A 27664-nucleotide genomic window follows, 5' to 3' on the forward strand; every position below is an offset into this window, starting at 1 on the left:
TTCCTGTGATGTTTGACAAGGTTAAGGAACACATTTGGAGGGATTTTTGGACCATTCCTCTATGCAGATCCTTCACATTCAGGGTTTGCTCTTATCAACAGCCCTCTTCCACTCAGCCCACAGGGGGTTTTATCAACTGCCCTCTTCCACTCAGCCCACAGGGAGGGGGTCTTATCAACAGCCCTCTTCCACTCAGCCCACAGGGAGGGGGTCTTATCAACAGCCCTCTTCCACTCAGCCCACAGGGGGTTTTATCAACTGCCCTCTTCCACTCAGCCCACAGGGGGGGGGGGGGTTTATCAACAGCCCTCTTCCACTCAGCCCACAGGGGGGGGGGGGTTTATCAACAGCCCTCTTCCACTCAGCCCACAGGGAGGGGGTTTTATCAACAGCCCTCTTCCACTCAGCCCACAGGGGGTTTTATCAACAGCCCTCTTCCACTCAGCCCACAGGGAGGGGGTCTTATCAACAGCCCTCTTCCACTCAGCCCACAGGGGGTTTTATCAACAGCCCTCTTCCACTCAGCCCACAGGGGTTTTATCAACAGCCCTCTTCAACTCAGCCCACAGGGGGTCTTATCAACAGCCCTCTTCCACTCAGCCCACAGGGAGGGGGTTTTATCAACAGCCCTCTTCCACTCAGCCCACAGGGAGGGGGTTTTATCAACAGCCCTCTTCCACTCAGCCCACAGGGGGTCTTATCAACAGCCCTCTTCAACTCAGCCCACAGGGGGTCTTATCAACAGCCCTCTTCCACTCAGCCCACAGGGAGGGGGTTTTATCAACAGCCCTCTTCCACTCAGCCCACAGGGAGGGGGTTTTATCAACAGCCCTCTTCCACTCAGCCCACAGGGAGGGGGTTTTATCAACAGCCCTCTTCCACTCAGCCCACAGGGGGTCTTATCAACAGCCCTCTTCCACTCAGCCCACAGGGGGTCTTATCAACAGCCCTCTTCCACTCAGCCCACAGGGAGGGGTTTTTATCAACAGCCCTCTTCCACTCAGCCCACAGGGAGGGGGTCTTATCAACAGCCCTCTTCCACTCAGCCCACAGGGGGTTTTATCAACAGCCCTCTTCCACTCAGCCCACAGGGGGGGGGGTTTATCAACAGCCCTCTTCCACTCAGCCCACAGGGGGGGGGGGGGGGTTTATCAACAGCCCTCTTCCACTCAGCCCACAGGGAGGGGGTTTTATCAACAGCCCTCTTCCACTCAGCCCACAGGGGGTTTTATCAACAGCCCTCTTCCACTCAGCCCACAGGGAGGGGGTTTTATCAACAGCCCTCTTCCACTCAGCCCACAGGGGGTCTTATCAACAGCCCTCTTCCACTCAGCCCACAGGGATGGGGTTTTATCAACAGGCCTCTTCCACTCAGCCCACAGGGGGTTTTATCAACAGCCCTCTTCAACTCAGCCCACAGGTGGTCTTATCAACAGCCCTCTTCCACTCAGCCCACAGGGAGGGGGTTTTATCAACAGCCCTCTTCCACTCAGCCCACAGGGAGGGGGTTTTATCAACAGCCCTCTTCCACTCAGCCCACAGGGAGGGGGTCTTATCAACAGCCCTCTTCCACTCAGCCCACAGGGGGTTTTATCAACAGCCCTCTTCCACTCAGCCCACAGGGGGGGGGGGGTTTATCAACAGCCCTCGTCCACTCAGCCCACAGGGGGGGGGGGGTTTATCAACAGCCCTCTTCCACTCAGCCCACAGGGAGGGGGTTTTATCAACAGCCCTCTTCCACTCAGCCCACAGGGGGTTTTATCAACAGCCCTCTTCCACTCAGCCCACAGGGAGGGGGTTTTATCAACAGCCCTCTTCCACTCAGCCCACAGGGGGTCTTATCAACAGCCCTCTTCCACTCAGCCCAGAGGGAGGGGGTTTTATCAACAGCCCTCTTCCACTCAGCCCACAGGGGGTTTTATCAACAGCCCTCTTCAACTCAGCCCACAGGGGGTCTTATCAACAGCCCTCTTCCACTCAGCCCACAGGGAGGGGGTTTTATCAACAGCCCTCTTCCACTCAGCCCACAGGGAGGGGGTTTTATCAACAGCCCTCTTCCACTCAGCCCACAGGGGGTCTTATCAACAGCCCTCTTCAACTCAGCCCACAGGGGGTCTTATCAACAGCCCTCTTCCACTCAGCCCACAGGGAGGGGGTTTTATCAACAGCCCTCTTCCACTCAGCCCAAAGGGAGGGGGTTTTATCAACAGCCCTCTTCCACTCAGCCCACAGGGAGGGGGTTTTATCAACAGCCCTCTTCCACTCAGCCCACAGGGGGTCTTATCAACAGCCCTCTTCCACTCAGCACACAGGGAGGGGGTTTTATCAACAGCCCTCTTCCACTCAGCCCACAGGGAGGGGGTCTTATCAACAGCCCTCTTCCACTCAGCCCACAGGGGGTTTTATCAACAGCCCTCTTCCACTCAGCCCACAGGGGGGGGGGGGGGTTTATCAACAGCCCTCTTCCACTCAGCCCACAGGGGGGGGGGGGGTTTATCAACACCCCTCTTCCACTCAGCCCACAGGGGGGGGGTTTTATCAACAGCCCTCTTCCACTCAGCCCACAGGGGGTTTTATCAACAGCCCTCTTCCACTCAGCCCACAGGGAGGGGGTTTTATCAACAGCCCTCTTCCACTCAGCCCACAGGGGGTCTTATCAACAGCCCTCTTCCACTCAGCCCACAGGGAGGGGGTTTTATCAACAGCCCTCTTCCACTCAGCCCACAGGGGGTTTTATCAACAGCCCTCTTCAACTCAGCCCACAGGGGGTTTTATCAACAGCCCTCTTCCACTCAGCCCACAGGGGGGGGGGGGTTTATCAACAGCCCTCGTCCACTCAGCCCACAGGGGGGGGGGGGGGGGGTTATCAACAGCCCTCTTCCACTCAGCCCACAGGGAGGGGGTTTTATCAACAGCCCTCTTCCACTCAGCCCACAGGGGGTTTTATCAACAGCCCTCTTCCACTCAGCCCACAGGGAGGGGGTTTTATCAACAGCCCTCTTCCACTCAGCCCAGAGGGAGGGGGTTTTATCAACAGCCCTCTTCAACTCAGCCCACAGGGGGTCTTATCAACAGCCCTCTTCCACTCAGCCCACAGGGAGGGGGTTTTATCAACAGCCCTCTTCCACTCAGCCCACAGGGAGGGGGTTTTATCAACAGCCCTCTTCCACTCAGCCCACAGGGGGTCTTATCAACAGCCCTCTTCAACTCAGCCCACAGGGGGTCTTATCAACAGCCCTCTTCCACTCAGCCCACAGGGAGGGGGTTTTATCAACAGCCCTCTTCCACTCAGCCCACAGGGAGGGGGTTTTATCAACAGCCCTCTTCCACTCAGCCCACAGGGGGTCTTATCAACAGCCCTCTTCCACTCAGCCCACAGGGGGTCTTATCAACAGCCCTCTTCAACTCAGCCCACAGGGGGTCTTATCAACAGCCCTCTTCCACTCAGCCCACAGGGAGGGGGTTTTATCAACAGCCCTCTTCCACTCAGCCCACAGGGGGTCTTATCAACAGCCCTCTTCAACTCAGCCCACAGGGGTCTTATCAACAGCCCTCTTCCACTAAGCCCACAGGGAGGGGGTTTTATCAACAGCCCTCTTCCACTCAGCCCACAGGGAGGGGGTTTTATCAACAGCCCTCTTCCACTCAGCCCACAGGGAGGGGGTTTTATCAAGAGCCCTCTTCCACTCAGCCCACAGGGAGGGGGTTTTATCAACAGCCCTCTTCCACTCAGCCCACAGGGGGTCTTATCAACAGCCCTCTTCCACTCAGCCCACAGGGGGTCTTATCAACAGCCCTCTTCCACTCAGCCCACAGGGAGGGGGTTTTATCAACAGCCCTCTTCCACTCAGCCCACAGGGAGGGGGTCTTATCAACAGCCCTCTTCCACTCAGCCCACAGGGGGTTTTATCAACAGCCCTCTTCCACTCAGCCCACAGGGGGGGGGGTTTATCAACAGCCCTCTTCCACTCAGCCCACAGGGGGGGGGGGTTTATCAACAGCCCTCTTCCACTCAGCCCACAGGGAGGGGGTTTTATCAACAGCCCTCTTCCACTCAGCCCACAGGGGGTTTTATCAACAGCCCTCTTCCACTCAGCCCACAGGGAGGGGGTTTTATCAACAGCCCTCTTCCACTCAGCCCACAGGGGGTCTTATCAACAGCCCTCTTCCACTCAGCCCACAGGGAGGGGGTTTTATCAACAGCCCTCTTCCACTCAGCCCACAGGGGGTTTTATCAACAGCCCTCTTCAACTCAGCCCACAGGGGGTTTTATCAACAGCCCTCTTCCACTCAGCCCACAGGGGGGGGGGGGGTTTATCAACAGCCCTCGTCCACTCAGCCCACAGGGGGGGGGGGGGGTTTATCAACAGCCCTCTTCCACTCAGCCCACAGGGAGGGGGTTTTATCAACAGCCCTCTTCCACTCAGCCCACAGGGGGTTTTATCAACAGCCCTCTTCCACTCAGCCCACAGGGAGGGGGTTTTATCAACAGCCCTCTTCCACTCAGCCCAGAGGGAGGGGGTTTTATCAACAGCCCTCTTCAACTCAGCCCACAGGGGGTCTTATCAACAGCCCTCTTCCACTCAGCCCACAGGGAGGGGGTTTTATCAACAGCCCTCTTCCACTCAGCCCACAGGGAGGGGGTTTTATCAACAGCCCTCTTCCACTCAGCCCACAGGGGGTCTTATCAACAGCCCTCTTCAACTCAGCCCACAGGGGGTCTTATCAACAGCCCTCTTCCACTCAGCCCACAGGGAGGGGGTTTTATCAACAGCCCTCTTCCACTCAGCCCACAGGGAGGGGGTTTTATCAACAGCCCTCTTCCACTCAGCCCACAGGGGGTCTTATCAACAGCCCTCTTCCACTCAGCCCACAGGGGGTCTTATCAACAGCCCTCTTCAACTCAGCCCACAGGGGGTCTTATCAACAGCCCTCTTCCACTCAGCCCACAGGGAGGGGGTTTTATCAACAGCCCTCTTCCACTCAGCCCACAGGGGGTCTTATCAACAGCCCTCTTCAACTCAGCCCACAGGGGTCTTATCAACAGCCCTCTTCCACTCAGCCCACAGGGAGGGGGTTTTATCAACAGCCCTCTTCCACTCAGCCCACAGGGAGGGGGTTTTATCAACAGCCCTCTTCCACTCAGCCCACAGGGAGGGGGTTTTATCAAGAGCCCTCTTCCACTCAGCCCACAGGGAGGGGGTTTTATCAACAGCCCTCTTCCACTCAGCCCACAGGGGGTCTTATCAACAGCCCTCTTCCACTCAGCCCACAGGGGGTCTTATCAACAGCCCTCTTCCACTCAGCCCACAGGGAGGGGGTTTTATCAACAGCCCTCTTCCACTCAGCCCACAGGGAGGGGGTCTTATCAACAGCCCTCTTCCACTCAGCCCACAGGGGGTTTTATCAACAGCCCTCTTCCACTCAGCCCACAGGGGGGGGGGTTTATCAACAGCCCTCTTCCACTCAGCCCACAGGGGGGGGGGGTTTATCAACAGCCCTCTTCCACTCAGCCCACAGGGAGGGGGTTTTATCAACAGCCCTCTTCCACTCAGCCCACAGGGGGTTTTATCAACAGCCCTCTTCCACTCAGCCCACAGGGAGGGGGTTTTATCAACAGCCCTCTTCCACTCAGCCCACAGGGGGTCTTATCAACAGCCCTCTTCCACTCAGCCCACAGGGAGGGGGTTTTATCAACAGCCCTCTTCCACTCAGCCCACAGGGGGTTTTATCAACAGCCCTCTTCAACTCAGCCCACAGGGGGTCTTATCAACAGCCCTCTTCCACTCAGCCCACAGGGAGGGGGTTTTATCAACAGCCCTCTTCCACTCAGCCCACAGGGAGGGGGTTTTATCAACAGCCCTCTTCCACTCAGCCCACAGGGGGTCTTATCAACAGCCCTCTTCAACTCAGCCCACAGGGGGTCTTATCAACAGCCCTCTTCCACTCAGCCCACAGGGAGGGGGTTTTATCAACAGCCCTCTTCCACTCAGCCCACAGGGAGGGGGTTTTATCAACAGCCCTCTTCCACTCAGCCCACAGGGGGTCTTATCAACAGCCCTCTTCCACTCAGCCCACAGGGGGTCTTATCAACAGCCCTCTTCCACTCAGCCCACAGGGAGGGGGTTTTATCAACAGCCCTCTTCCACTCAGCCCACAGGGAGGGGGTTTTATCAACAGCCCTCTTCCACTCAGCCCACAGGGGGTTTTATCAACAGCCCTCTTCCACTCAACCCACAGGGAGGGGGTTTTATCAACAGCCCTCTTCAACTCAGCCCACAGGGAGGGGGTTTTATCAACAGCCCTCTTCAACTCAGCCCACAGGGGGTCTTATCAACAGCCCTCTTCCACTCAGCCCACAGGGGGTTTTATCAACAGCCCTCTTCCACTCAGCCCACAGGGAGGGGGTTTTATCAACAGCCCTCTTCAACTCAGCCCACAGGGAGGGGGTTTTATCAACAGCCCTCTTCCACTCAGCCCACAGGGAGGGGGTTTTATCAACAGCCCTCTTCCACTCAGCCCACAGGTAGGGGGTTTTATCAACAGCCCTCTTCCACTCAGCCCACAGGGGGTTTTATCAACAGCCCTCTTCCACTCAGCCCACAGGGGGTTTTATCAACAACCCTCTTCCACTCAGCCCACAGGGAGGGGGTCTTATCAACTGCCCTCTTCCACTCAGCCCACAGGGAGGGGGTTTTATCAACAGCCCTCTTCCACTCAGCCCACAGGGGGTCTTATCAACAGCCCTCTTCCACTCAGCCCACAGGGAGGGGGTTTTATCAACAGCCCTCTTCCACTCAGCCCACAGGGGGTCTTATCAACAGCCCTCTTCCACTCAGCCCACAGGGGGTTTTATCAACAGCCCTCTTCAACTCAGCCCACAGGGAGGGGGTTTTATCAACAGCCCTCTTCCACTCAGCCCACAGGGAGGGGGTTTTATCAACAGCCCTCTTCCACTCAGCCCACAGGGAGGGGGTTTTATCAACAGCCCTCTTCAACTCAGCCCACAGGGAGGGGGTTTTATCAACAGCCCTCTTCCACTCAGCCCACAGGGAGGGGGTCTTATCAACAGCCCTCTTCCACTCAGGCCACAGGGAGGGGGTTTTATCAACAGCCCTCTTCAACTCAGCCCACAGGGGGTTTTATCAACAGCCCTCTTCCACTCAGCCCACAGGGAGGGGGTTTTATCAACATCCCTCTTCAACTCAGCCCACAGGGAGGGGGTTTTATCAACAGCCCTCTTCCACTCAGCCCACAGGGGTTTTATCAACAGCCCTCTTCCACTCAGCCCACAGGGAGGGGGTTTTATCAACAGCCCTCTTCCACTCAGCCCACAGGGGGTTTTATCAACAGCCCTCTTCCACTCAGCCCACAGGGGTTTTATCAACAGCCCTCTTCCACTCAGCCCACAGGGGTTTTATCAACAGCCCTCTTCAACTCAGCCCACAGGGGGTCTTATCAACAGCCCTCTTCCACTCAGCCCACAGGGAGGGGGTTTTATCAACAGCCCTCTTCCACTCAGCCCACAGGGGCTCTTATCAACAGCCCTCTTCCACTCAGCCCACAGGTTTCCATTGGATTGGGGGCCGGCGACTGAGCCATGGCAGAACATTGCTTTTGTTGTCACAGAACCATTTCTGTGTGGATCTTGAGGTATGTTTCAGGTGATTGTCTTGTTGGAAAGTCCATCTATGGCCAAGTCCCAGCCTTCTGGCAGAGGAAACCAGATTGTCAGCCAAAATTGCCTTGTCAATATTCAATCTTAACCAGTACCCCTGGACCTCTGGAATTAAAAACAGTCCCAAAACATCACTGACCCCCCTCCATATTTCACCGTGGGTATGAGGTGCCCCTGGACCTCTGGAATTAAAACAGCCCCAAAACATCACTGACCCCCCTCCATATTTCACCGTGGGTAAGAGTTTCCTCTCCTTGTATCGCTGTTTCGACACCAAACATGCTGATGCTGTATCTGACCAAAACGTTCCATTTTGGTCCCATCTGACCAGAGCACCTTCTTCCAGTCATAATTTAAATGACGTTTGGCAAACTCCCAGCGCTTGGTCTCATCTGACCAGAGCACCTTCTTCCAGTCATAATTTAAATGACGTTTGGCAAACTCCCAGTGTTTGCGTCTGTGTCTTGGGGTCAGAAAGAGCTTTCTTCTGGCAACCCTTCCAAAGAGCCTGTGGTTGTGGAGGTGGAGTCTGATGGTGCTTTCTTCTGGCAACCCTTCCAAAGAGCCTGTGGTTGTGGAGGTGGCGTCTGATGGTGCTTTCTTCTGGGAACCCTTCCAAAGAGCCTGTGGTTGTGGAGGTGGAGTCTGATGGTGCTTTCTTCTGCCAACCCTTCCAAAGAGCCTGTGGTTGTGGAGGTGGAGTCTGATGGTGCTTTCTTCTGGCAACCCTTCCAAAGAGCCTGTGGTTGTGGAGGTGGCGTCTGATGGTGCTTTTTGAAACCTGGTGACCCCAAGACGCCACCAAGGCCTGCAATTCTTTCACAGTGATTCTTGGGGATTTTGTTGCTTCTCTCCCCATCCTCCTCCCTCTCCTGGGGGGCAAAATGCATTTGCGTCGTCTACCCGTGAGGTTTTCAACTGTTCTATATCTTTAGAATGTTCTAATAATTGACCTGATCTTGGGGTTTATGTTTCAGTGGTCTATTCAACCGTTTGTGGATCTTCTTGTAGCCATGACCAGATTTATGAAGGTCTACGACCATCTGTCTCTTTCGAACTGCCAGTTGTTTTCTTCATGGTGTTGGATGACAAAGGGATGTTCCATGTGTGTTACCTCATTTTTATACCCTAGTGAAACAGGAAGTGGTGTAATGGCTCAATACAGTTCCTTAACACTTAGATAAACTTAAATAAGTGTAATTTAATTCCTGGTTTAATTTTGGTTGATGTTATTTACAACAATCTTTAAAGATGCCATTAATTGTGAAACCTTGATTTGGAGGACATTGATTTATAATTAAATCAATAAATTATTTTGGTTGCTTCCATTGAAAGACTAATAAAGTACAGTATTTCTCACATGTTGGTATTTTGAGTTTATCACTATAATTATATTGTTTATATTTGTTTGTGCCAGTCAGGGGTGCAAGTAATTTTGGAGCCCAATGTAGGTAGCACACAGGAGGACATTTTACTCTGTTAACATCATTTCCTTTTGAATTTCTAGCCAAATGTAAAATGTTCCTGTTTTGATTCATTTAATAGAGTGAGTTAGGTCTGCTCTATACCAAATTAGCATTCCCCCTGAGTCCCTTCCCTGTTTCACACCTGGTACTTTGGTGGATGGGACTACCAGCTCTCTGTAACCTAGAGGGCAATCAGTGGGTCTGGGTTCCTGCTCTTCAGGCCAAAGGCAGATGACCTCAGACCTTGGATATTCCAGGATGAGATGGTGAAGGCTTTGTGTTCTATAAAGGCAGATGACCTCAGGCCTTGGATATTCCAGGATGAGATGGTGAAGGCTTTGTGTTCTATAAAGGCAGATGACCTCTGACCTTGGATATTCCACAATGAGATAGTGAAGGCTTTGTGTTCCATAAAGTGTCCAATGTTGTTGGCCGTGTGGTTTGGCCTCACACCAGTAAGTGTGAGCAAAGCCTGCTGAGCATCTGGTACATGTCATTGGCTTGGGCTAGTGTAAGAGTGGGGGTTGGGCCTGTTTGCCTGCTCATGGCCGGGGCGAATGGGGGACTTCCATGTTGAGGCCCTCTTTGTGGGAGTGGACTGGATGGGGTCATGGTCTGGGCTGGACTGTTCTGCCCTGGTGTCGAGACTTTTGTCGGGAGCTGAGGTGGGCTGTTCTGCTGGCTTCTCTGTGGGGGTGGCCACCTCTCTAGTAGGTTGTTCTCTGTCACACGCCGTCCCCCTCACCCTCTCCATCCCCTCACCCTCTCCTCCGTCCCCCTCACCCTCTCCTCCGTCCCCCTCACCCTCTCCTCCGTCCCCCTCACCCTCTCCTCCGTCCCCCTCACCCTCTCCTCCGCCCCCCTCACCCTCTCCTCCGCCCCCCTCACCCTCTCCTCCGTCCCCCTCACCCTCTCCTCCGTCCCCCTCACCCTCTCCTCCATCCCCTCACCCTCTCCTCCGCCCCCCTCACCCTCTCCTCCGCCCCCCTCACCCTCTCCTCCGCCCCCCTCACCCTCTCCTCCGCCCCCCTCACCCTCTCCTCCATCCCCCTCACCCTCTCCTCCATCCCCCTCACCCTCTCCTCCGCCCCCCTCACCCTCTCCTCCGCCCCCCTCACCCTCTCCTCCGCCCCCCTCACCCTCTCCTCCGCCCCCCTCACCCTCTCCTCCATCCCCCTCACCCTCTCCTCCATCCCCCTCACCCTCTCCCCCAGCAGTCTGATCCTCTACTCTAGTGCTCTGTTGTTCTCCTGCTCTTTCTCCTGTTGATGTTGTCTCACCACAGTCCAGAGTCCAGATGTGTCTCTCTCCACGTCCAGCTCTCCAGGTCTGGTTAAGGGAGTGTTGTTGTGCTGGACTGTTGTTTGGGTCTGTGCTGACTGGAGAGTGTTCACCTGCTGTACCAGTCCCACCTGCCTTATCTCCAGCTGGGTAAATGTATCCTTCCTTTCAATGAAGGAGTAGTACTCTGTGCTGGGAGGTTGACTTTCCACTGGGGGTGGATGGTCTGTGGGGTTATATAATGAAGAGGTCTGGTCTGACCCGCTCGGGGTGGCTCGTCTGTGGGGTTATATAATGAAGAGGTCTGGTCTGACCCGCTTGGGGTGGCTCGTCTGTGGGGTTATATAATGAAGAGGTCTGGTCTGACCCGCTCGGGGTAGCTCGTCTGTGGGGTTATATAATGAAGAGGTCAGGTCTGACCCGCTCGGTGTGGGGGTATCTTTATCAAGGGAGAGCTTCTCCTGCTGGGCTGATTCTTTGATTAGGTGAAAGTCCAGCTGAACCTGTTTGGGGTTGCCCTGTACCAATACTTTTCCAGATTTATAGAGATTTATATTAGCTGACTCAGAATCCTCGTTGTCTAGTATCCTGAGTTTCCACCCCTTATTAACCCCACCCCCCTCTTAACAGCAGGGTAGTGTGCTAATATAGCACTGTGCCATGCCAGGGGATGGTTTGTGTTGAAGATGAGGTTGCTGATGTTCCCATTTTTATAATAGTCAGCAAAAAGTATCTCTTGATTTTCCATGAGGAGCTTCTTCTTGTGGTCTTTTCTTGCCTTATCATTCTTTACATGCAAAGGGTACTGTATTTTAATTACCTCTGAACAGCGGGAGGGAGCTTCTAAGGCCTCTCCATTTGGTTGGGGTAGACTGTTCGACTCCCCTGCCATTGTTGGGCTGAAGGGCTTTGACACCTCTCACTTGACACGTCAGTGCTAATTGAAGTTGTATCAAGCTTGGCAGCTTTAATTTAGTATTTAGTCCTTATAAAGTAATGTCATGTATTTTTCTTCTTGGCTTTTGGGAAATAAAATATAGCTTCAGACTGAACATTACTCACTCAGTTGGATGGGGTTTTCAGGTTTCTGTTGTTTTAAAGAGCATTTGCTGTATAGTGTTGGAATAACAATCGTTGGTAGTTGGTCTGGTAGTCACCTACCAGGTGATTCTGTAATTCCCTCCAAAATCAGGTTGTAGGTTTTGAGGTTTGATTTGGAGTGAAGGTTATGTTGTAGATGGTAGTATCCTGTCTATGTCCTGGTGACACAGCGAAGGTTATGTTGTAGAGGGTAGTATCCTGTATATGTCCTGGTGACATAGTGGTGTGGAGGGTAGTATCCTGTATATGTCCTGGTGACATGGTGTTGTAGAGGGTAGTATCCTGTATATGTCCTGGTGACATAGTGTTGTAGAGGGTAGTATCCTGTATATGTCCTGGTGACATAGTGTTGTAGAGGGTAGTATCCTGTATATGTCCTGGTGACATGGTGTTGTAGAGGGTAGTATCCTGTATATGTCCTGGTGACATGGTGTTGTAGAGGGTAGTATCCTGTATATGTCCTGGTGACATAGTGTTGTAGAGGGTAGTATCCTGTATATGTCCTGGTGACATAGTGTTGTAGAGGGTAGTATCCTGTCTATGTCCTGGTGACATTGTGAAGGTTATGTTGTAGAGGGTAGTATCCTGTATATGTCCTGGTGACATTGTGAAGGTTATGTTGTAGAGGGTAGTATCCTGTATATGTCCTGGTGATATAGTGGAGGGTAGTATCCTGTCTATGACCTGGTGACATAGTGGAGGGTAGTATCCTGTATATGTCCTGGTGACATAGTGTTGTAGAGGGTAATATCCTGTATATGTCCTGGTGACATAGTGTTTTGGAGGGTAGTATCCTGTATATGTCCTGGTGACATAGTGCTGTAGAGGGTAGTATCCTGTATATGTCCTGGTGACATAGTGCTGTAGAGGGTAGTATCCTGTATATGTCCTGGTGACATAGTGCTGTAGAGGGTAGTATCCTGTATATGTCCTGGTGACATAGTGTTGTAGAGGGTAGTATCCTGTCTGTCTGCCTGTCTGTCTGTCTGTCTGTCTGTCTGTCTGTCTGTCTGTCTGCCTGCCTGTCTGTCAGCCTTTAGATAATATCCCATTAGCTCTGCCACTTAATCTGAAAGTATTGAACCACTACAGTAACTAATTAGCATAGACAATTACAGCAGCAGATTCCCTCCTCTCCACTCTACCTATCTGATAAACACTAAGCGCTAGCTTCCCTCTCTCCCGCTCTCTTTCTCTCTCCCACTCTCTTTCTCTCTCCCACTCGCTCTCTCTCTCTTCCGCTCTCTCTCTCTCTCTCTCTATCTTCCTCTCTCTCTCTCTCTCTCTCTAGGTGTCTCTCTCTCTATCTAGGTGTCGCTGTCTGTCGTCTCGCGTCTCTCGCGTCTCTCTCGTCTCGCGTCTCTCTCTCTCCTCTCTCTCGTCTCTCTTGTGTCTCTCGTCTCTCTGGCTGTCTGTCTGTCTCTCGTCTCTCTCGTCTCTCTTCTCTCTCGTCTCTCTTGTGTCTCTCTCCTCTCTCGTCTCTCTGGCTGTCTGTCTCTCTCTCTCTCGTCTCTCTCGTCTCTCTTGCTGTCTGTCTCTCTCTCGTCTCTCTCGTCTCTCGTTTCTCTGGCTGTCTCTCGTCTCTCTTGTCTCTCTGGGTGTCTGTCTCTCTCGTCTCTCTTGCTGTCTGTCTCTCTCGTCTCTCTGGCTGTCTGTCTCTCTCTCTCTCTCGTCTCTCTCGTCTCTCTTGCTGTCTGTCTCTCTCTCGTCTCTCTCGTCTCTCGTTTCTCTGGCTGTCTCTCGTCTCTCTCGTCTCTCTGGCTGTCTGTCTCTCTCGTCTCTCTGGCTGTCTGTCTCTCTCGCTGTCTGTCTCTCTCTCGTCTCTCTTGCTGTCTGTCTCTCGCGTCTCTCTTGCTGTCTGTCTCTCGCGTCTCTCTTGCTGTCTGTCTCTCTCGCTCGTCTCTCTGGCTGTCTGTCTCTCTCGTCTCTCTTGCTGTCTGTCTCTCTCGTCTCTCTTGCTGTCTGTCTCTCTCGTCTCTCTGGCTGTCTGTCTCTCTCGTCTCTCTTGCTGTCTGTCTCTCTCGTCTCTCTGGCTGTCTGTCTCTCTCGTCTCTCTGGCTGTCTGTCTCTCTCGTCTCTCTTGCTGTCCGTATCTCTCGTCTCTCTGGCTGTCTGTCTCTCTTGCTGTCTGTCTCTCTCGTCTCTCTGGCTGTCTGTCTCTCTCGTCTCTCTTGCTGTCTGTCTCTCTCGTCTCTCTGGCTGTCTGTCTCTCTCGTCTCTCTGGCTGTCTGTCTCTCTCGTCTCTCTGGCTGTCTGTCTCTCTCGTCTCTCTGGCTGTCTGTCTCTCTCTCTCTCTCGTCTCTCTCGTCTCTCTTGCTGTCTGTCTCTCTCTCGTCTCTCTCGTCTCTCGTTTCTCTGGCTGTCTCTCGTCTCTCGTCTCTCTCGTCTCTCTGGCTGTCTGTCTCTCTCGTCTCTCTGGCTGTCTGTCTCTCTCACTGTCTGTCTCTCTCTTGTCTCTCTTGCTGTCTGTCTCTCGCGTCTCTCTTGCTGTCTGTCTCTCGCATCTCTCTTGCTGTCTGTCTCTCGCGTCTCTCTTGCTGTCTGTCTCTCTCGCTCGTCTCTCTGGCTGTAAGTCTCTCTCGTCTCTCTTGCTGTCTGTCTCTCTCGTCTCTCTTGCTGTCTGTCTCTCTCGTCTCTCTGGCTGTCTGTCTCTCTCGTCTCTCTTGCTGTCTGTCTCTCTCGTCTCTCTTGCTGTCTGTCTCTCTCGTCTCTCTGGCTGTCCGTCTCTCTCGTCTCTCTTGCTGTCCGTATCTCTCGTCTCTCTGGCTGTCTGTCTCTCTTGCTGTCTGTCTCTCTCGTCTCTCTGGCTGTCTGTCTCTCTCGTCTCTCTTGCTGTCTGTCTCTCTCGTCTCTCTGGCTGTCTGTCTCTCTCGTCTCTCTGGCTGTCTGTCTCTCTCGTCTCTCTGGCTGTCTGTCTCTCTCTCGTCTCTCTCTCGTCTCTCTGGCTGTCTGTCTCTCTCTCGTCTCTCTGGGTGTCTGTCTCTCTCTCTCTCTCGTCTCTCTCTCTCGTCTCTCTGGCTATCTGTCTCTCTCGTCTCTCTTGCTGTCTGTCTCTCTCGTCTCTCTGGCTGTCTGTCTCTCTTGCTGTCTGTCTCTCTCGCTGTCTGTCTCTCTCTCGTCTCTCTGGCTGTCTGTCTCTCTCTCTCTCTCGTCTCTCTGGCTGTCTGTCTCTCTCTCGTCTCTCTGGCTGTCTGTCTCTCTCTCGTCTCTCTGGCTGTCTGTCTCTCTCTCGTCTCTCTGGCTGTCTGTCTCTCTCTCGTCTCTCTGGCTGTCTGTCTCTCTCTCTCTCGTCTCTCTCTCTCTCTCGTCTCTCTGGCTGTCTGTCTCTCTCTCGTCTCTCTGGCTGTCTGTCTGTCTCTCTCGTCTCTCTGGCTGTCTGTCTCTCTCTCTCTCTCTCTCGTCTCTCTGGCTGTCTGTTTCTCTCTCTCTCCCCTCCATGCATTTAAATTATTCAATTAATTTGGATGTGTTTCCCTGGTACAGATGAACAGATGATGTACAGATGAAGATCACAAAGTCCTTTGATTGGGTCTCTACTGAGAGGAATATATGCATTACACAGTGGTGTAAAGTACTGAAGGAAAAATACTTGAAAGTACTACTTAACCTCTAGCGTCGAGCAATCCCGTTAAAGTACTACTTAAGTCGTTTTTTGGGGGGTAGCAGTACTTGACTTTGCTATTTATATTTCGGACAACTTTTACTTGACTCCATTCTTAAAGAAAATAATGTACTTTTTACTCCTTACATTTTCCCTGACACTAAAAAGTACTAGTTCCATTTTGAATGCTGAGCAGGACAGGAAAGTGGTCCAATTCACACACTTATCAAGAGAACATCCCTGGTCATCCCTACTGCCTCTGATCTGGAGGACTCACTAAACAGAGAACATCCCTGGTCATCCCTACTGCCTCTGATCTGGAGGACTCACTAAACAGAGAACATCCCTGGTCATCCCTACTGCCTCTGATCTGGAGGACTCACTAAACAGAGAACATCCCTGGTCATCCCTACTGACTCTGATCTGGAGGACTCACTAAACAGAGAACATCCCTGGTCATCCCTACTGCCTCTGATCTGGAGGACTCACTAAACAGAGAACATCCCTGGTCATCCCTACTGCCTCTGATCTGGAGGACTCACTAAACAGAGAACATCCCTGGTCATCCCTACTGCCTCTGATCTGGAGGACTCACTAAACAGAGAACATCCCTGGTCATCCCTACTGCCTCTGATCTGGAGGACTCACTAAACAGAGAACATCCCTGGTCATCCCTACTGCCTCTGATCTGGAGGACTCACTAAACAGAGAACATCCCTGGTCATCCCTACTGCCTCTGATCTGGAGGACTCACTAAACAGAGAATATCCCTGGTCATCCCTACTGCCTCTGATCTGGAGGACTCACTAAACAGAGAATATCCCTGGTCATCCCTACTGCCTCTGATCTGGAGGACTCAGTAAACAGAGAACATCCCTGGTCATCCCTACTGCCTCTGATCTGGAGGACTCACTAAACAGAGAAACTCCCTGGTCATCCCTACTGCCTCTGATCTGGAGGACTCAGTAAACAGAGAACATCCCTGGTCATCCCTACTGCCTCTGATCTGGAGGACTCACTAAACAGAGAACATCCCTGGTCATCCCTACTGCCTCTGATCTGGAGGACTCACTAAACAGAGAACATCCCTGGTCATCCCTACTGCCTCTGATCTGGAGGACTCACTAAACAGAGAGTTTGTAATTGATGTCTTCGTGTTGGAGTGTGCCCCTGGCTATCTGTAATTGATGTCTTCGTGTTGGAGTGTGCCCCTGGCTATCTGTAATTGATGTCTTCGTGTTGGAGTATGCCCCTGGCTATCTGTAATTGATGTCTTCGTGTTGGAGTGTGCCCCTGGCTATCTGTAATTGATGTCTTCGTGTTGGAGTATGCCCCTGGCTATCTGTAATTGATGTCTTCGTGTTGGAGTGTGCCCCTGGCTATCTGTAATTGATGTCTTCGTGTTGGATTATGCCCCTGTCTATCTGTAATTGATGTCTTCGTGTTGGAGTATGCCCCTGTCTATCTGTAATTGATGTCTTCGTGTTGGAGTATGCCCCTGGCTATCTGTAATTGATGTCTTCGTGTTGGAGTATGCCCCTGGCTATCTGTAATTGATGTCTTCGTGTTGGAGTATGCCCCTGGCTATCTGTAATTGATGTCTTCGTGTTGGAGTATGCCTCTGGCTATCTGTAATTGATGTCTTCGTGTTGGAGTATGCCCCTGGCTATCTGTAATTGATGTCTTCGTGTTGGAGTATGCCCCTGGCTATCTGTAATTGATGTCTTCGTGTTGGAGTATGCCCCTGGCTATCTGTAATTGATGTCTTCGTGTTGGAGTATGCCCCTGGCTATCTGTAATTGATGTCTTCGTGTTGGAGTATGCCCCTGGCTATCTGTAATTGATGTCTTCGTGTTGGAGTATGCCCCTGGCTATCTGTAATTGATGTCTTCGTGTTGGAGTATGCCTCTGGCTATCTGTAATTGATGTCTTCGTGTTGGAGTATGCCCCTGGCTATCTGTAATTGATGTATTCGTGTTGGAGTATGCCCCTGGCTATCTGTAATTGATGTCTTCGTGTTGGAGTATGCCCCTGGCTATCTGTAATTGATGTCTTCGTGTTGGAGTATGCCCCTGGCTATCTGTAATTGATGTCTTCGTGTTGGAGTATGCCCCTGGCTATCTGTAATTGATGTCTTCGTGTTGGAGTATGCCCCTGGCTATCTGTAATTGATGTCTTCGTGTTGGAGTATGCCCCTGGCTATCTGTAATTGATGTCTTCGTGTTGGAGTATGCCCCTGTCTATCTGTAATTGATGTCTTCGTGTTGGAGTATGCCCCTGGCTATCTGTAATTGATGTCTTCGTGTTGGAGTATGCCTCTGGCTATCTGTAATTGATGTCTTCGTGTTGGAGTATGCCTCTGGCTATCTGTAATTGATGTCTTCGTGTTGGAGTATGCCCCTGGCTATCTGTAATTGATGTCTTCGTGTTGGAGTATGCCCCTGGCTATCTGTAATTGATGTCTTCGTGGTGGAGTATGCCCCTGGCTATCTGTAATTGATGTCTTCGTGTTGGAGTATGCCCCTGGCTATCTGTAATTGATGTCTTCGTGTTGGAGTATGCCTCTGGCTATCTGTAATTGATGTCTTCGTGTTGGAGTATGCCCCTGGCTATCTGTAATTGATGTCTTCGTGTTGGAGTATGCCCCTGGCTATCTGTAATTGATGTCTTCGTGTTGGAGTATGCCCCTGTCTATCTGTAATTGATGTCTTCGTGTTGGAGTATGCCCCTGGCTATCTGTAATTGATGTCTTCGTGTTGGAGTATGCCCCTGGCTATCTGTAATTGATGTCTTCGTGTTGGAGTATGCCTCTGGCTATCTGTAATTGATGTCTTCGTGTTGGAGTATGCCCCTGTCTATCTGTAATTGATGTCTTCGTGTTGGAGTATGCCCCTGGCTATCTGTAATTGATGTCTTCGTGTTGGAGTATGCCCCTGGCTATCTGTAATTGATGTCTTCGTGTTGGAGTATGCCCCTGGCTATCTGTAATTGATGTCTTCGTGTTGGAGTATGCCCCTGGCTATCTGTAATTGATGTCTTCGTGTTGGAGTATGCCCCTGGCTATCTGTAATTGATGTCTTCGTGGTGGAGTATGCCCCTGGCTATCTGTAATTGATGTCTTCGTGTTGGAGTATGCCCCTGGCTATCTGTAATTGATGTCTTCGTGTTGGAGTATGCCTCTGGCTATCTGTAATTGATGTCTTCGTGTTGGAGTATGCCCCTGGCTATCTGTAATTGATGTCTTCGTGTTGGAGTATGCCCCTGGCTATCTGTAATTGATGTCTTCGTGTTGGAGTATGCCCCTGTCTATCTGTAATTGATGTCTTCGTGTTGGAGTATGCCCCTGGCTATCTGTAATTGATGTCTTCGTGTTGGAGTATGCCCCTGGCTATCTGTAATTGATGTCTTCGTGTTGGAGTATGCCTCTGGCTATCTGTAATTGATGTCTTCGTGTTGGAGTATGCCCCTGTCTATCTGTAATTGATGTCTTCGTGTTGGAGTATGCCCCTGGCTATCTGTAATTGATGTCTTCGTGTTGGAGTATGCCCCTGGCTATCTGTAATTGATGTCTTCGTGTTGGAGTATGCCCCTGGCTATCTGTAATTGATGTCTTCGTGGTGGAGTATGCCCCTGGCTATCTGTAATTGATGTCTTAGTGTTGGAGTATGCCCCTGGCTATCTGTAATTGATGTCTTCGTGTTGGAGTATGCCCCTGGCTATCTGTAATTGATGTCTTCGTGTTGGAGTATGCCCCTGGCTATCTGTAATTGATGTCTTCGTGTTGGAGTGTGCCCCTGGCTATCTGTAATTGATGTCTTCGTGTTGGATTATGCCCCTGTCTATCTGTAATTGATGTCTTCGTGTTGGAGTATGCCCCTGTCTATCTGTAATTGATGTCTTCGTGTTGGAGTATGCCCCTGGCTATCTGTAATTTATGTCTTCGTGTTGGAGTATGCCCCTGTCTATCTGTAATTGATGTCTTCGTGTTGGAGTATGCCCCTGTCTATCTGTAATTGATGTCTTCGTGTTGGAGTATGCCCCTGGCTATCTGTAATTGATGTCTTCGTGTTGGAGTATGCCCCTGGCTATCTGTAATTGATGTCTTAGTGTTGGAGTATGCCCCTGGCTATCTGTAATTGATGTCTTAGTGTTGGAGTATGCCTCTGGCTATCTGTAATTGATGTCTTCGTGTTGGAGTGTGCCCCTGGCTATCTGTAATTGATGTCTTCGTGTTGGAGTATGCCCCTGTCTATCTGTAATTGATGTCTTCGTGTTGGAGTGTGCCCCTGGCTATCTGTAATTGATGTCTTCGTGTTGGAGTATGCCCCTGGCTATCTGTAATTGATGTCTTCGTGTTGGAGTATGCCCCTGTCTATCTGTAATTGATGTCTTCGTGTTGGAGTATGCCCCTGGCTATCTGTAATTGATGTCTTCGTGTTGGAGTATGCCCCTGGCTATCTGTAATTGATGTCTTCGTGTTGGAGTATGCCCCTGGCTATCTGTAATTGATGTCTTCGTGTTGGAGTATGCCTCTGGCTATCTGTAATTGATGTCTTCGTGTTGGAGTATGCCCCTGGCTATCTGTAATTGATGTCTTCGTGTTGGAGTATGCCCCTGGCTATCTGTAATTGATGTCTTCGTGTTGGAGTATGCCCCTGGCTATCTGTAATTGATGTCTTCGTGTTGGAGTATGCCCCTGGCTATCTGTAATTGATGTCTTCGTGTTGGAGTATGCCCCTGGCTATCTGTAATTGATGTCTTCGTGTTGGAGTATGCCCCTGGCTATCTGTAATTGATGTCTTCGTGTTGGAGTATGCCTCTGGCTATCTGTAATTGATGTCTTCGTGTTGGAGTATGCCCCTGGCTATCTGTAATTGATGTATTCGTGTTGGAGTATGCCCCTGGCTATCTGTAATTGATGTCTTCGTGTTGGAGTATGCCCCTGGCTATCTGTAATTGATGTCTTCGTGTTGGAGTATGCCCCTGGCTATCTGTAATTGATGTCTTCGTGTTGGAGTATGCCCCTGGCTATCTGTAATTGATGTCTTCGTGTTGGAGTATGCCCCTGGCTATCTGTAATTGATGTCTTCGTGTTGGAGTATGCCCCTGGCTATCTGTAATTGATGTCTTCGTGTTGGAGTATGCCCCTGTCTATCTGTAATTGATGTCTTCGTGTTGGAGTATGCCCCTGGCTATCTGTAATTGATGTCTTCGTGTTGGAGTATGCCTCTGGCTATCTGTAATTGATGTCTTCGTGTTGGAGTATGCCTCTGGCTATCTGTAATTGATGTCTTCGTGTTGGAGTATGCCCCTGGCTATCTGTAATTGATGTCTTCGTGTTGGAGTATGCCCCTGGCTATCTGTAATTTATGTCTTCGTGGTGGAGTATGCCCCTGGCTATCTGTAATTGATGTCTTCGTGTTGGAGTATGCCCCTGGCTATCTGTAATTGATGTCTTCGTGTTGGAGTATGCCTCTGGCTATCTGTAATTGATGTCTTCGTGTTGGAGTATGCCCCTGGCTATCTGTAATTGATGTCTTCGTGTTGGAGTATGCCCCTGGCTATCTGTAATTGATGTCTTCGTGTTGGAGTATGCCCCTGTCTATCTGTAATTGATGTCTTCGTGTTGGAGTATGCCCCTGGCTATCTGTAATTGATGTCTTCGTGTTGGAGTATGCCCCTGGCTATCTGTAATTGATGTCTTCGTGTTGGAGTATGCCTCTGGCTATCTGTAATTGATGTCTTCGTGTTGGAGTATGCCCCTGTCTATCTGTAATTGATGTCTTCGTGTTGGAGTATGCCCCTGGCTATCTGTAATTGATGTCTTCGTGTTGGAGTATGCCCCTGGCTATCTGTAATTGATGTCTTCGTGTTGGAGTATGCCCCTGGCTATCTGTAATTGATGTCTTCGTGTTGGAGTATGCCCCTGGCTATCTGTAATTGATGTCTTCGTGTTGGAGTATGCCCCTGGCTATCTGTAATTGATGTCTTCGTGGTGGAGTATGCCCCTGGCTATCTGTAATTGATGTCTTCGTGTTGGAGTATGCCCCTGGCTATCTGTAATTGATGTCTTCGTGTTGGAGTATGCCTCTGGCTATCTGTAATTGATGTCTTCGTGTTGGAGTATGCCCCTGGCTATCTGTAATTGATGTCTTCGTGTTGGAGTATGCCCCTGGCTATCTGTAATTGATGTCTTCGTGTTGGAGTATGCCCCTGTCTATCTGTAATTGATGTCTTCGTGTTGGAGTATGCCCCTGGCTATCTGTAATTGATGTCTTCGTGTTGGAGTATGCCCCTGGCTATCTGTAATTGATGTCTTCGTGTTGGAGTATGCCTCTGGCTATCTGTAATTGATGTCTTCGTGTTGGAGTATGCCCCTGTCTATCTGTAATTGATGTCTTCGTGTTGGAGTATGCCCCTGGCTATCTGTAATTGATGTCTTCGTGTTGGAGTATGCCCCTGGCTATCTGTAATTGATGTCTTCGTGTTGGAGTATGCCTCTGGCTATCTGTAATTGATGTCTTCGTGTTGGAGTATGCCCCTGGCTATCTGTAATTGATGTCTTCGTGTTGGAGTATGCCCCTGGCTATCTGTAATTGATGTCTTCGTGGTGGAGTATGCCCCTGGCTATCTGTAATTGATGTCTTAGTGTTGGAGTATGCCCCTGGCTATCTGTAATTGATGTCTTCGTGTTGGAGTATGCCCCTGGCTATCTGTAATTGATGTCTTCGTGTTGGAGTATGCCCCTGGCTATCTGTAATTGATGTCTTCGTGTTGGAGTATGCCCCTGGCTATCTGTAAAAAAAATAATAAAAGGTGCCGTCTGATTTGCTTAATATTAGGGATTTTAAATGATTTATACTTTTACTTTGATACTTAGTATACGTAAAACCAAATACTTTTAGACTTTTACTCAAGTAGTATTTTACTGTGTGACTTTCACTTTTACGTGAGTCATTTTCTATTAAGGTATCTTTACTTTTACTACAGAGCCCTGTGTGCCCTGGTCTAATGTAGTGCACTATATATAGGGAATAGGGTTCTATAGGGCCCTGGTCTAAAGTAGTGTACTATATAGGGAATATGGTTCTATAGGGCCCTGGTCTAAAGTAGTGCACTATATATAGGGAATAGGGTTCTATAGGGCCCTGGTCTAAAGTAGTGTACTATATATAGGGAATAGGGTTATATAGGGCCCTGGTCTAAAGTAGTGTACTATATAGGGAATAGGGTTCTATAGGGCCCTGGTCTAAAGTAGTGCACTATATATAGGGAATAGGGTTCTATAGGGCCCTGGTCTAAAGTAGTGTACTATATATAGGGAATAGGGTTCTATAGGGCCCTGGTCTAAAGTAGTGTACTATATGTAGGGAATAGGGTTCTATAGGGCCCTGGTCTACAGTAGTGCATTATATAGGGACTAGGGTTCTATAGGGCCCTGGTCTAAAGTAGTGCACTATGTAGGGACTAGGGTTCTATAGGGCCCTGGTCTAAAGTAGTGCACTATATAGGGACTAGGGTTCTATAGGGCCCTGGTCTAAAGTAGTGCACTATATAAGGAATAGGGTTCTATAGGGCCCTGGTCTAAAGTAGTGCACTATATAGGGACTAGGGTTCTATATGGCCCTAGTCTAAAGTAGTGCACTATATAGGGAATAGGGTTCTATAGGGCCCTGGTCTAAAGTAGTGCACTATATATAGGGTTCTATAGGGCCCTGGTCTAAAGTAGTGTACTATATAGGGTTCTATAGGGCCCTGGTCTAAAGTAGTGCACTATATAGGGTTCTATAGGGCCCTGGTCTAAAGTAGTGTACTATATAGGGTTCTATAGGGCCCTGGTCTAAAGTAGTGCACTATATAGGGTTCTATAGGGCCCTGGTCTAAAGTAGTGTACTATATAGGGTTCTATAGGGCCCTGGTCTAAAGTAGTGTACTATATAGGGTTCTATAGGGCCCTGGTCTAAAGTAGTGCACTATATAGGGTTCTATAGGGCCCTGGTCTAAAGTAGTGTACTATATAGGGTTCTATAGGGCCCTGGTCTAAAGTAGTGCACTATATAGGGTTCTATAGGGCCCTGGTCTAAAGTAGTGTACTATATAGGGTTCTATAGGGCCCTGGTCTAAAGTAGTGTACTATATAGGGTTCTATAGGGCCCTGGTCTAAAGTAGTGCACTATATAGGGTTCTATAGGGCCCTGGTCTAAAGTAGTGTACTATATATAGGGTTCTATAGGGCCCTGGTCTAAAGTAGTGCACTATATATAGGGAATAGGGTTCTATAGTGCCCTGGTCTACAGTAGTGCACTATATAGGGACTAGGGTGTCGTTTGGGGAGGCAGACTAAGTGTTCTGTCTCTTTCTGTTCCAGCTGCTGCAGGGGAAGTCCATCCCCAAGTTTGGAACGTTGGATCTGATCGAAACAGGAAGCGGCCATGGTGAGGGGCGTGGCTACAGCGGAGACTGTGATGATGAGGATGGGTGTGGCGGATCAGGGGGTGGAGAGGTCAAGAGGAAGGTCATGACGGTCTCTAAACGTAAGTCGCCTCTGACCTTTTGACTACTTCACGTTACCTTCCTCTGTCTGTCACACAACTGAGTTACCTTCCTCTGTCTGTCACACAACTGAGTTATCTTCCTCTGTCTGTCACACAACTGAGTTACCTTCCTCTGTCTGTCACACAACTGAGTTATCTTCCTCTGTCTGTCACACAACTGAGTTACCTTCCTCTGTCTGTCACACAACTGAGTTACCTTCCTCTGTCTGTCACACAACTGAGTTACCTTCCTCTGTCTGTCACACAACTGAGTTACCTTCCTCTGTCTGTCACACAACTGAGTTACCTTCCTCACGTCCTCTCTGTCACACAACTGAGTTACCTTCCTCTGTCTGTCACACAACTGAGTTACTTTCCTCTGTCTGTCACACAACTGAGTTACCTTCCTCACGTCCTCTGTCTGTCACGCAACTGAGTTACCTTCCTCACGTCCTCTGTCTGTCACAACAACTGAGTTACCTTCCTCACGTCCTCTGTCTGTCACACAACTGAGTTACCTTCCTCACGTCCTCTGTCTGTCACAACAACTGAGTTACCTTCCTCACGTCCTCTGTCTGTCACACAACAACTGAGTTACCTTCCTCTGTCTGTCACGCAACAACTGAGTTACCTTCCTCTGTCTGTCACGCAACAACTGAGTTACCTTCCTCTGTCTGTCACGCAACAACTGAGTTACCTTCCTCTGTCTGTCACGCAACAACTGAGTTACCTTCCTCTGTCTGTCACGCAACAACTGAGTTACCTTCCTCTGTCTGTCACGCAACAACTGCGTTACCTTCCTCTGTCTGTCACGCAACAACTGAGTTACCTTCCTCTGTCTGTTACGCAACAACTGAGTTACCTTCCTCTGTCTGTCACGCAACAACTGAGTTACCTTCCTCTGTCTGTCACACAACAACTGATTTACCTTCCTCACGTCCTCTGTCTCTCTCTGGAAACATCTTAGTTTCCTTCCTCACGTCCTCTGTCTCTCTCTCTCTGGAAACATCTTAGTTTCCTTCCTCACGTCCTCTGTCTGTCTCTCTCTCTCTGGAAACATCTTAGTTTCCTTCCTCACGTCCTCTGTCTGTCTCTCTCTCTCTGGAAACATCTTAGTTTCCTTCCTCACGTCCTCTGTCTGTCTCTCTCTCTGGAAACATCTTAGTTACCTTCCTCACGTCCTTTGTCTCTCTCTCTGGAAACATCTTAGTTACCTTCCTCACGTCCTCTGTCTCTCTCTCTGGAAACATCTTAGTTTCCTTCCTCACGTCCTCTGTCGGTCTCTCTCTCTGGAAACATCTTAGTTACCTTCCTCACGTCCTCTGTCTCTCTCTCTGGAAACAACTTAGCCCGCTGCGCCACCAATAGCAAAATACGGAACAATCTGAGGAGTGAGTTTAACCAACTCAGCTCGGTAACACGTCTCACCTGTTCTCACAGTGTAACACCTGATCTCAGATCTGATTACAGAAGACCGTATAATAGCATAGATCAGCTCTGTAACACGTCTCACCTGTTGTCACAGTGTAACACCTGATCTCAGATCTGATTACAGAAGACCTTATAATAGCACAGGTCAACTTGGTAACACGTCTCAGCTGATCTCAGGTCAGATTACAGAAGACCGTATAATAGCATAGGTCAACTTGGTAACACGTCTCAGCTGATCTCAGATCTGATTACAGAAGACTGTATAATAGCACAGGTCAACTTGGTAACACGTCTCAGCTGATCTCAGATCTGATTACAGAAGACTGTATAATAGCACAGGTCAACTTAGTAACACGTCTCAGCTGATCTCAGGTCAGATTACAGAAGACCGTATAATAGCACAGGTCAACTTGGTAACACGTCTCAGCTGATCTCAGGTCAGATTACAGAACACCGTATAATAGCACAGGTCAACTTGGTAACACGTCTCAGCTGATCTCAGGTCAGATTACAGAAGACGGTATAATAGCACAGGTCAACTTGGTAACACGTATCAGCTGATCTCAGGTCAGATTACAGAAGACCGTATAATAGCACAGGTCAACTTGGTAACACGTCTCAGCTGATCTCAGGTCAGATTACAGAAGACGGTATAATAGCACAGGTCAACTTGGTAACACGTATCAGCTGATCTCAGGTCAGATTTACAGAAGACGGTATAATAGCACAGCTCTTGTAGCTGTAGAAGGATCATCCAAGCCGACGCAGGCTGAACGTGATTTAATGGGGATCACTGATGCAAAATGCAGCAGGAAGTCCTGTGTAAATGTCAGCTGCTTCCCCAGCGGTCCGTGGGACAATAATCTGTTTCTCTCTCAGGGAGTCTCCATATGTCAACATCCGTCCGTCCCTACGATCACACGCTTTGTCATCACTTTGTCAACCTCCGTCACAAATGGTATCCTATCCTACGTAGTGCCTTACTTTGACCAGGGCCCCGTTGGGGACCCAGGCTCTGTCACACTAAACAGACAGGGCTAGTGGCCTTCCTTCCTCTCTATCTGTCATGGTGTTAATCTATCTGTCGTGGATTACTGTATTTCTGTCTGTCATGGTCCACTGTATATCTGTCATGGTTCACTGTATATCTGTCATGGTCCACTGAATATCTGTCATGGTTCACTGTTTATCTCTCATGGTCCACTGAATATCTGTCATGGTTCACTGTTTATCTGTCATGGTCCACTGTATATCTGTCATGGTCCACTGTATATCTGTCATGGTCCACTGAATATCTGTCATGGTCCACTGAATATCTGTCATGGTTCACTGTTTATCTGTCATGGTCCACTGAATATCTGTCATGGTTCACTGTTTATCTGTCATGGTCCACTGTATATCTGTCATGGTCCACTGTATATCTGTCATGGTCCACTGAATATCTGTCATGGTTCACTGTATACAGTGCCTTGCGAAAGTATTCAGCCTCCTTGAACTTTGCGACCTTTTGCCACATTTCAGGCTTCAAACATAAAGATATAAAACTGTATTTTTTGTGAAGAATCAACAACAAGTGGGACACAATCATGAAGTGGAATGACATTTATTGGATATTTCAAACTTTTTTAACAAATCAAAAACTGAAAAATTGGGCGTGCAAAATTATTCAGCCCCTTTACTTTCAGTGCAGCAAACTCTCCAGAAGTTCAGTGAGGATCTCTGAATGATCCAATGTTGACCTAAATGACTAATGATGATAAATACAATCCACCTGTGTGTAATCAAGTCTCCGTATAAATGCACCTGCACTGTGATAGTCTCAGAGGTCCGTTAAAAGCGCAGAGAGCATCATGAAGAACAAGGAACACACCAGGCAGGTCCGAGATACTGTTGTGAAGAAGTTTAAAGCCGGATTTGGATACAAAAAGATTTCCCAAGCTTTAAACATCCCAAGGAGCACTGTGCAAGCGATAATATTGAAATGGAAGGAGTATCAGACCACTGCAAATCTACCAAGATCTGGCCGTCCCTCTAAACTTTCAGCTCATCCAAGGAGAAGACTGATCAGAGATGCAGCCAAGAGGCCCATGATCACTCTGGATGAACTGCAGAGATCTACAGTTGAGGTGGGAGACTCTGTCCATAGGACAACAATCAGTCGGATATTGCACAAATCTGGCCTTTATGGAAGAGTGGCAAGAAGAAAGCCATTTCTTAAAGATATCCATAAAAAGTGTCGTTTAAAGTTTGCCACAAGCCACCTGGGAGACACACCAAACATGTGGAAGAAGGTGCTCTGGTCAGATGAAACCAAAATTGAACTTTTTGGCAACAATGCAAAACGTTATGTTTGGCGTAAAAGCAACACAGCTGAACACACCATCCCCACTGTCAAACATGGTGGTGGCAGCATCATGGTTTGGGCCTGCTTTTCTTCAGCAGGGACAGGGAAGATGGTTCAAATTGATGGGAAGATGGATGGAGCCAAATACAGGACCATTCTGGAAGAAAACCTGATGGAGTCTGCAAAAGACCTGAGACTGGGATGGAGATTTGTCTTCCAACAAGACAA

At 49.7% G+C, this 27664-nt stretch overlaps 1 protein-coding gene across 1 annotated transcript in view; it reads left to right on the top strand.

Moving 5' to 3' along the window:
- LOC149975351 (glypican-5-like) overlaps positions 1-27664 on the top strand; it is a 269642-nt gene that overhangs the window by 152645 nt on the left and 89333 nt on the right. Inside the window, exon 7 of the mRNA XM_090206941.1 lies at positions 23496-23661. Within this exon, the coding sequence (XP_090063067.1) occupies positions 23496-23661 (166 nt within the window). The remainder of the gene's footprint in view (positions 1-23495; positions 23662-27664) is intronic.

This window comes from Oncorhynchus mykiss, chromosome 18 (genome assembly GCF_057628025.1).
Source record: "Oncorhynchus mykiss isolate SJ-2025 chromosome 18, ASM5762802v1, whole genome shotgun sequence".
NCBI lineage: Eukaryota > Metazoa > Chordata > Actinopteri > Salmoniformes > Salmonidae > Oncorhynchus > Oncorhynchus mykiss.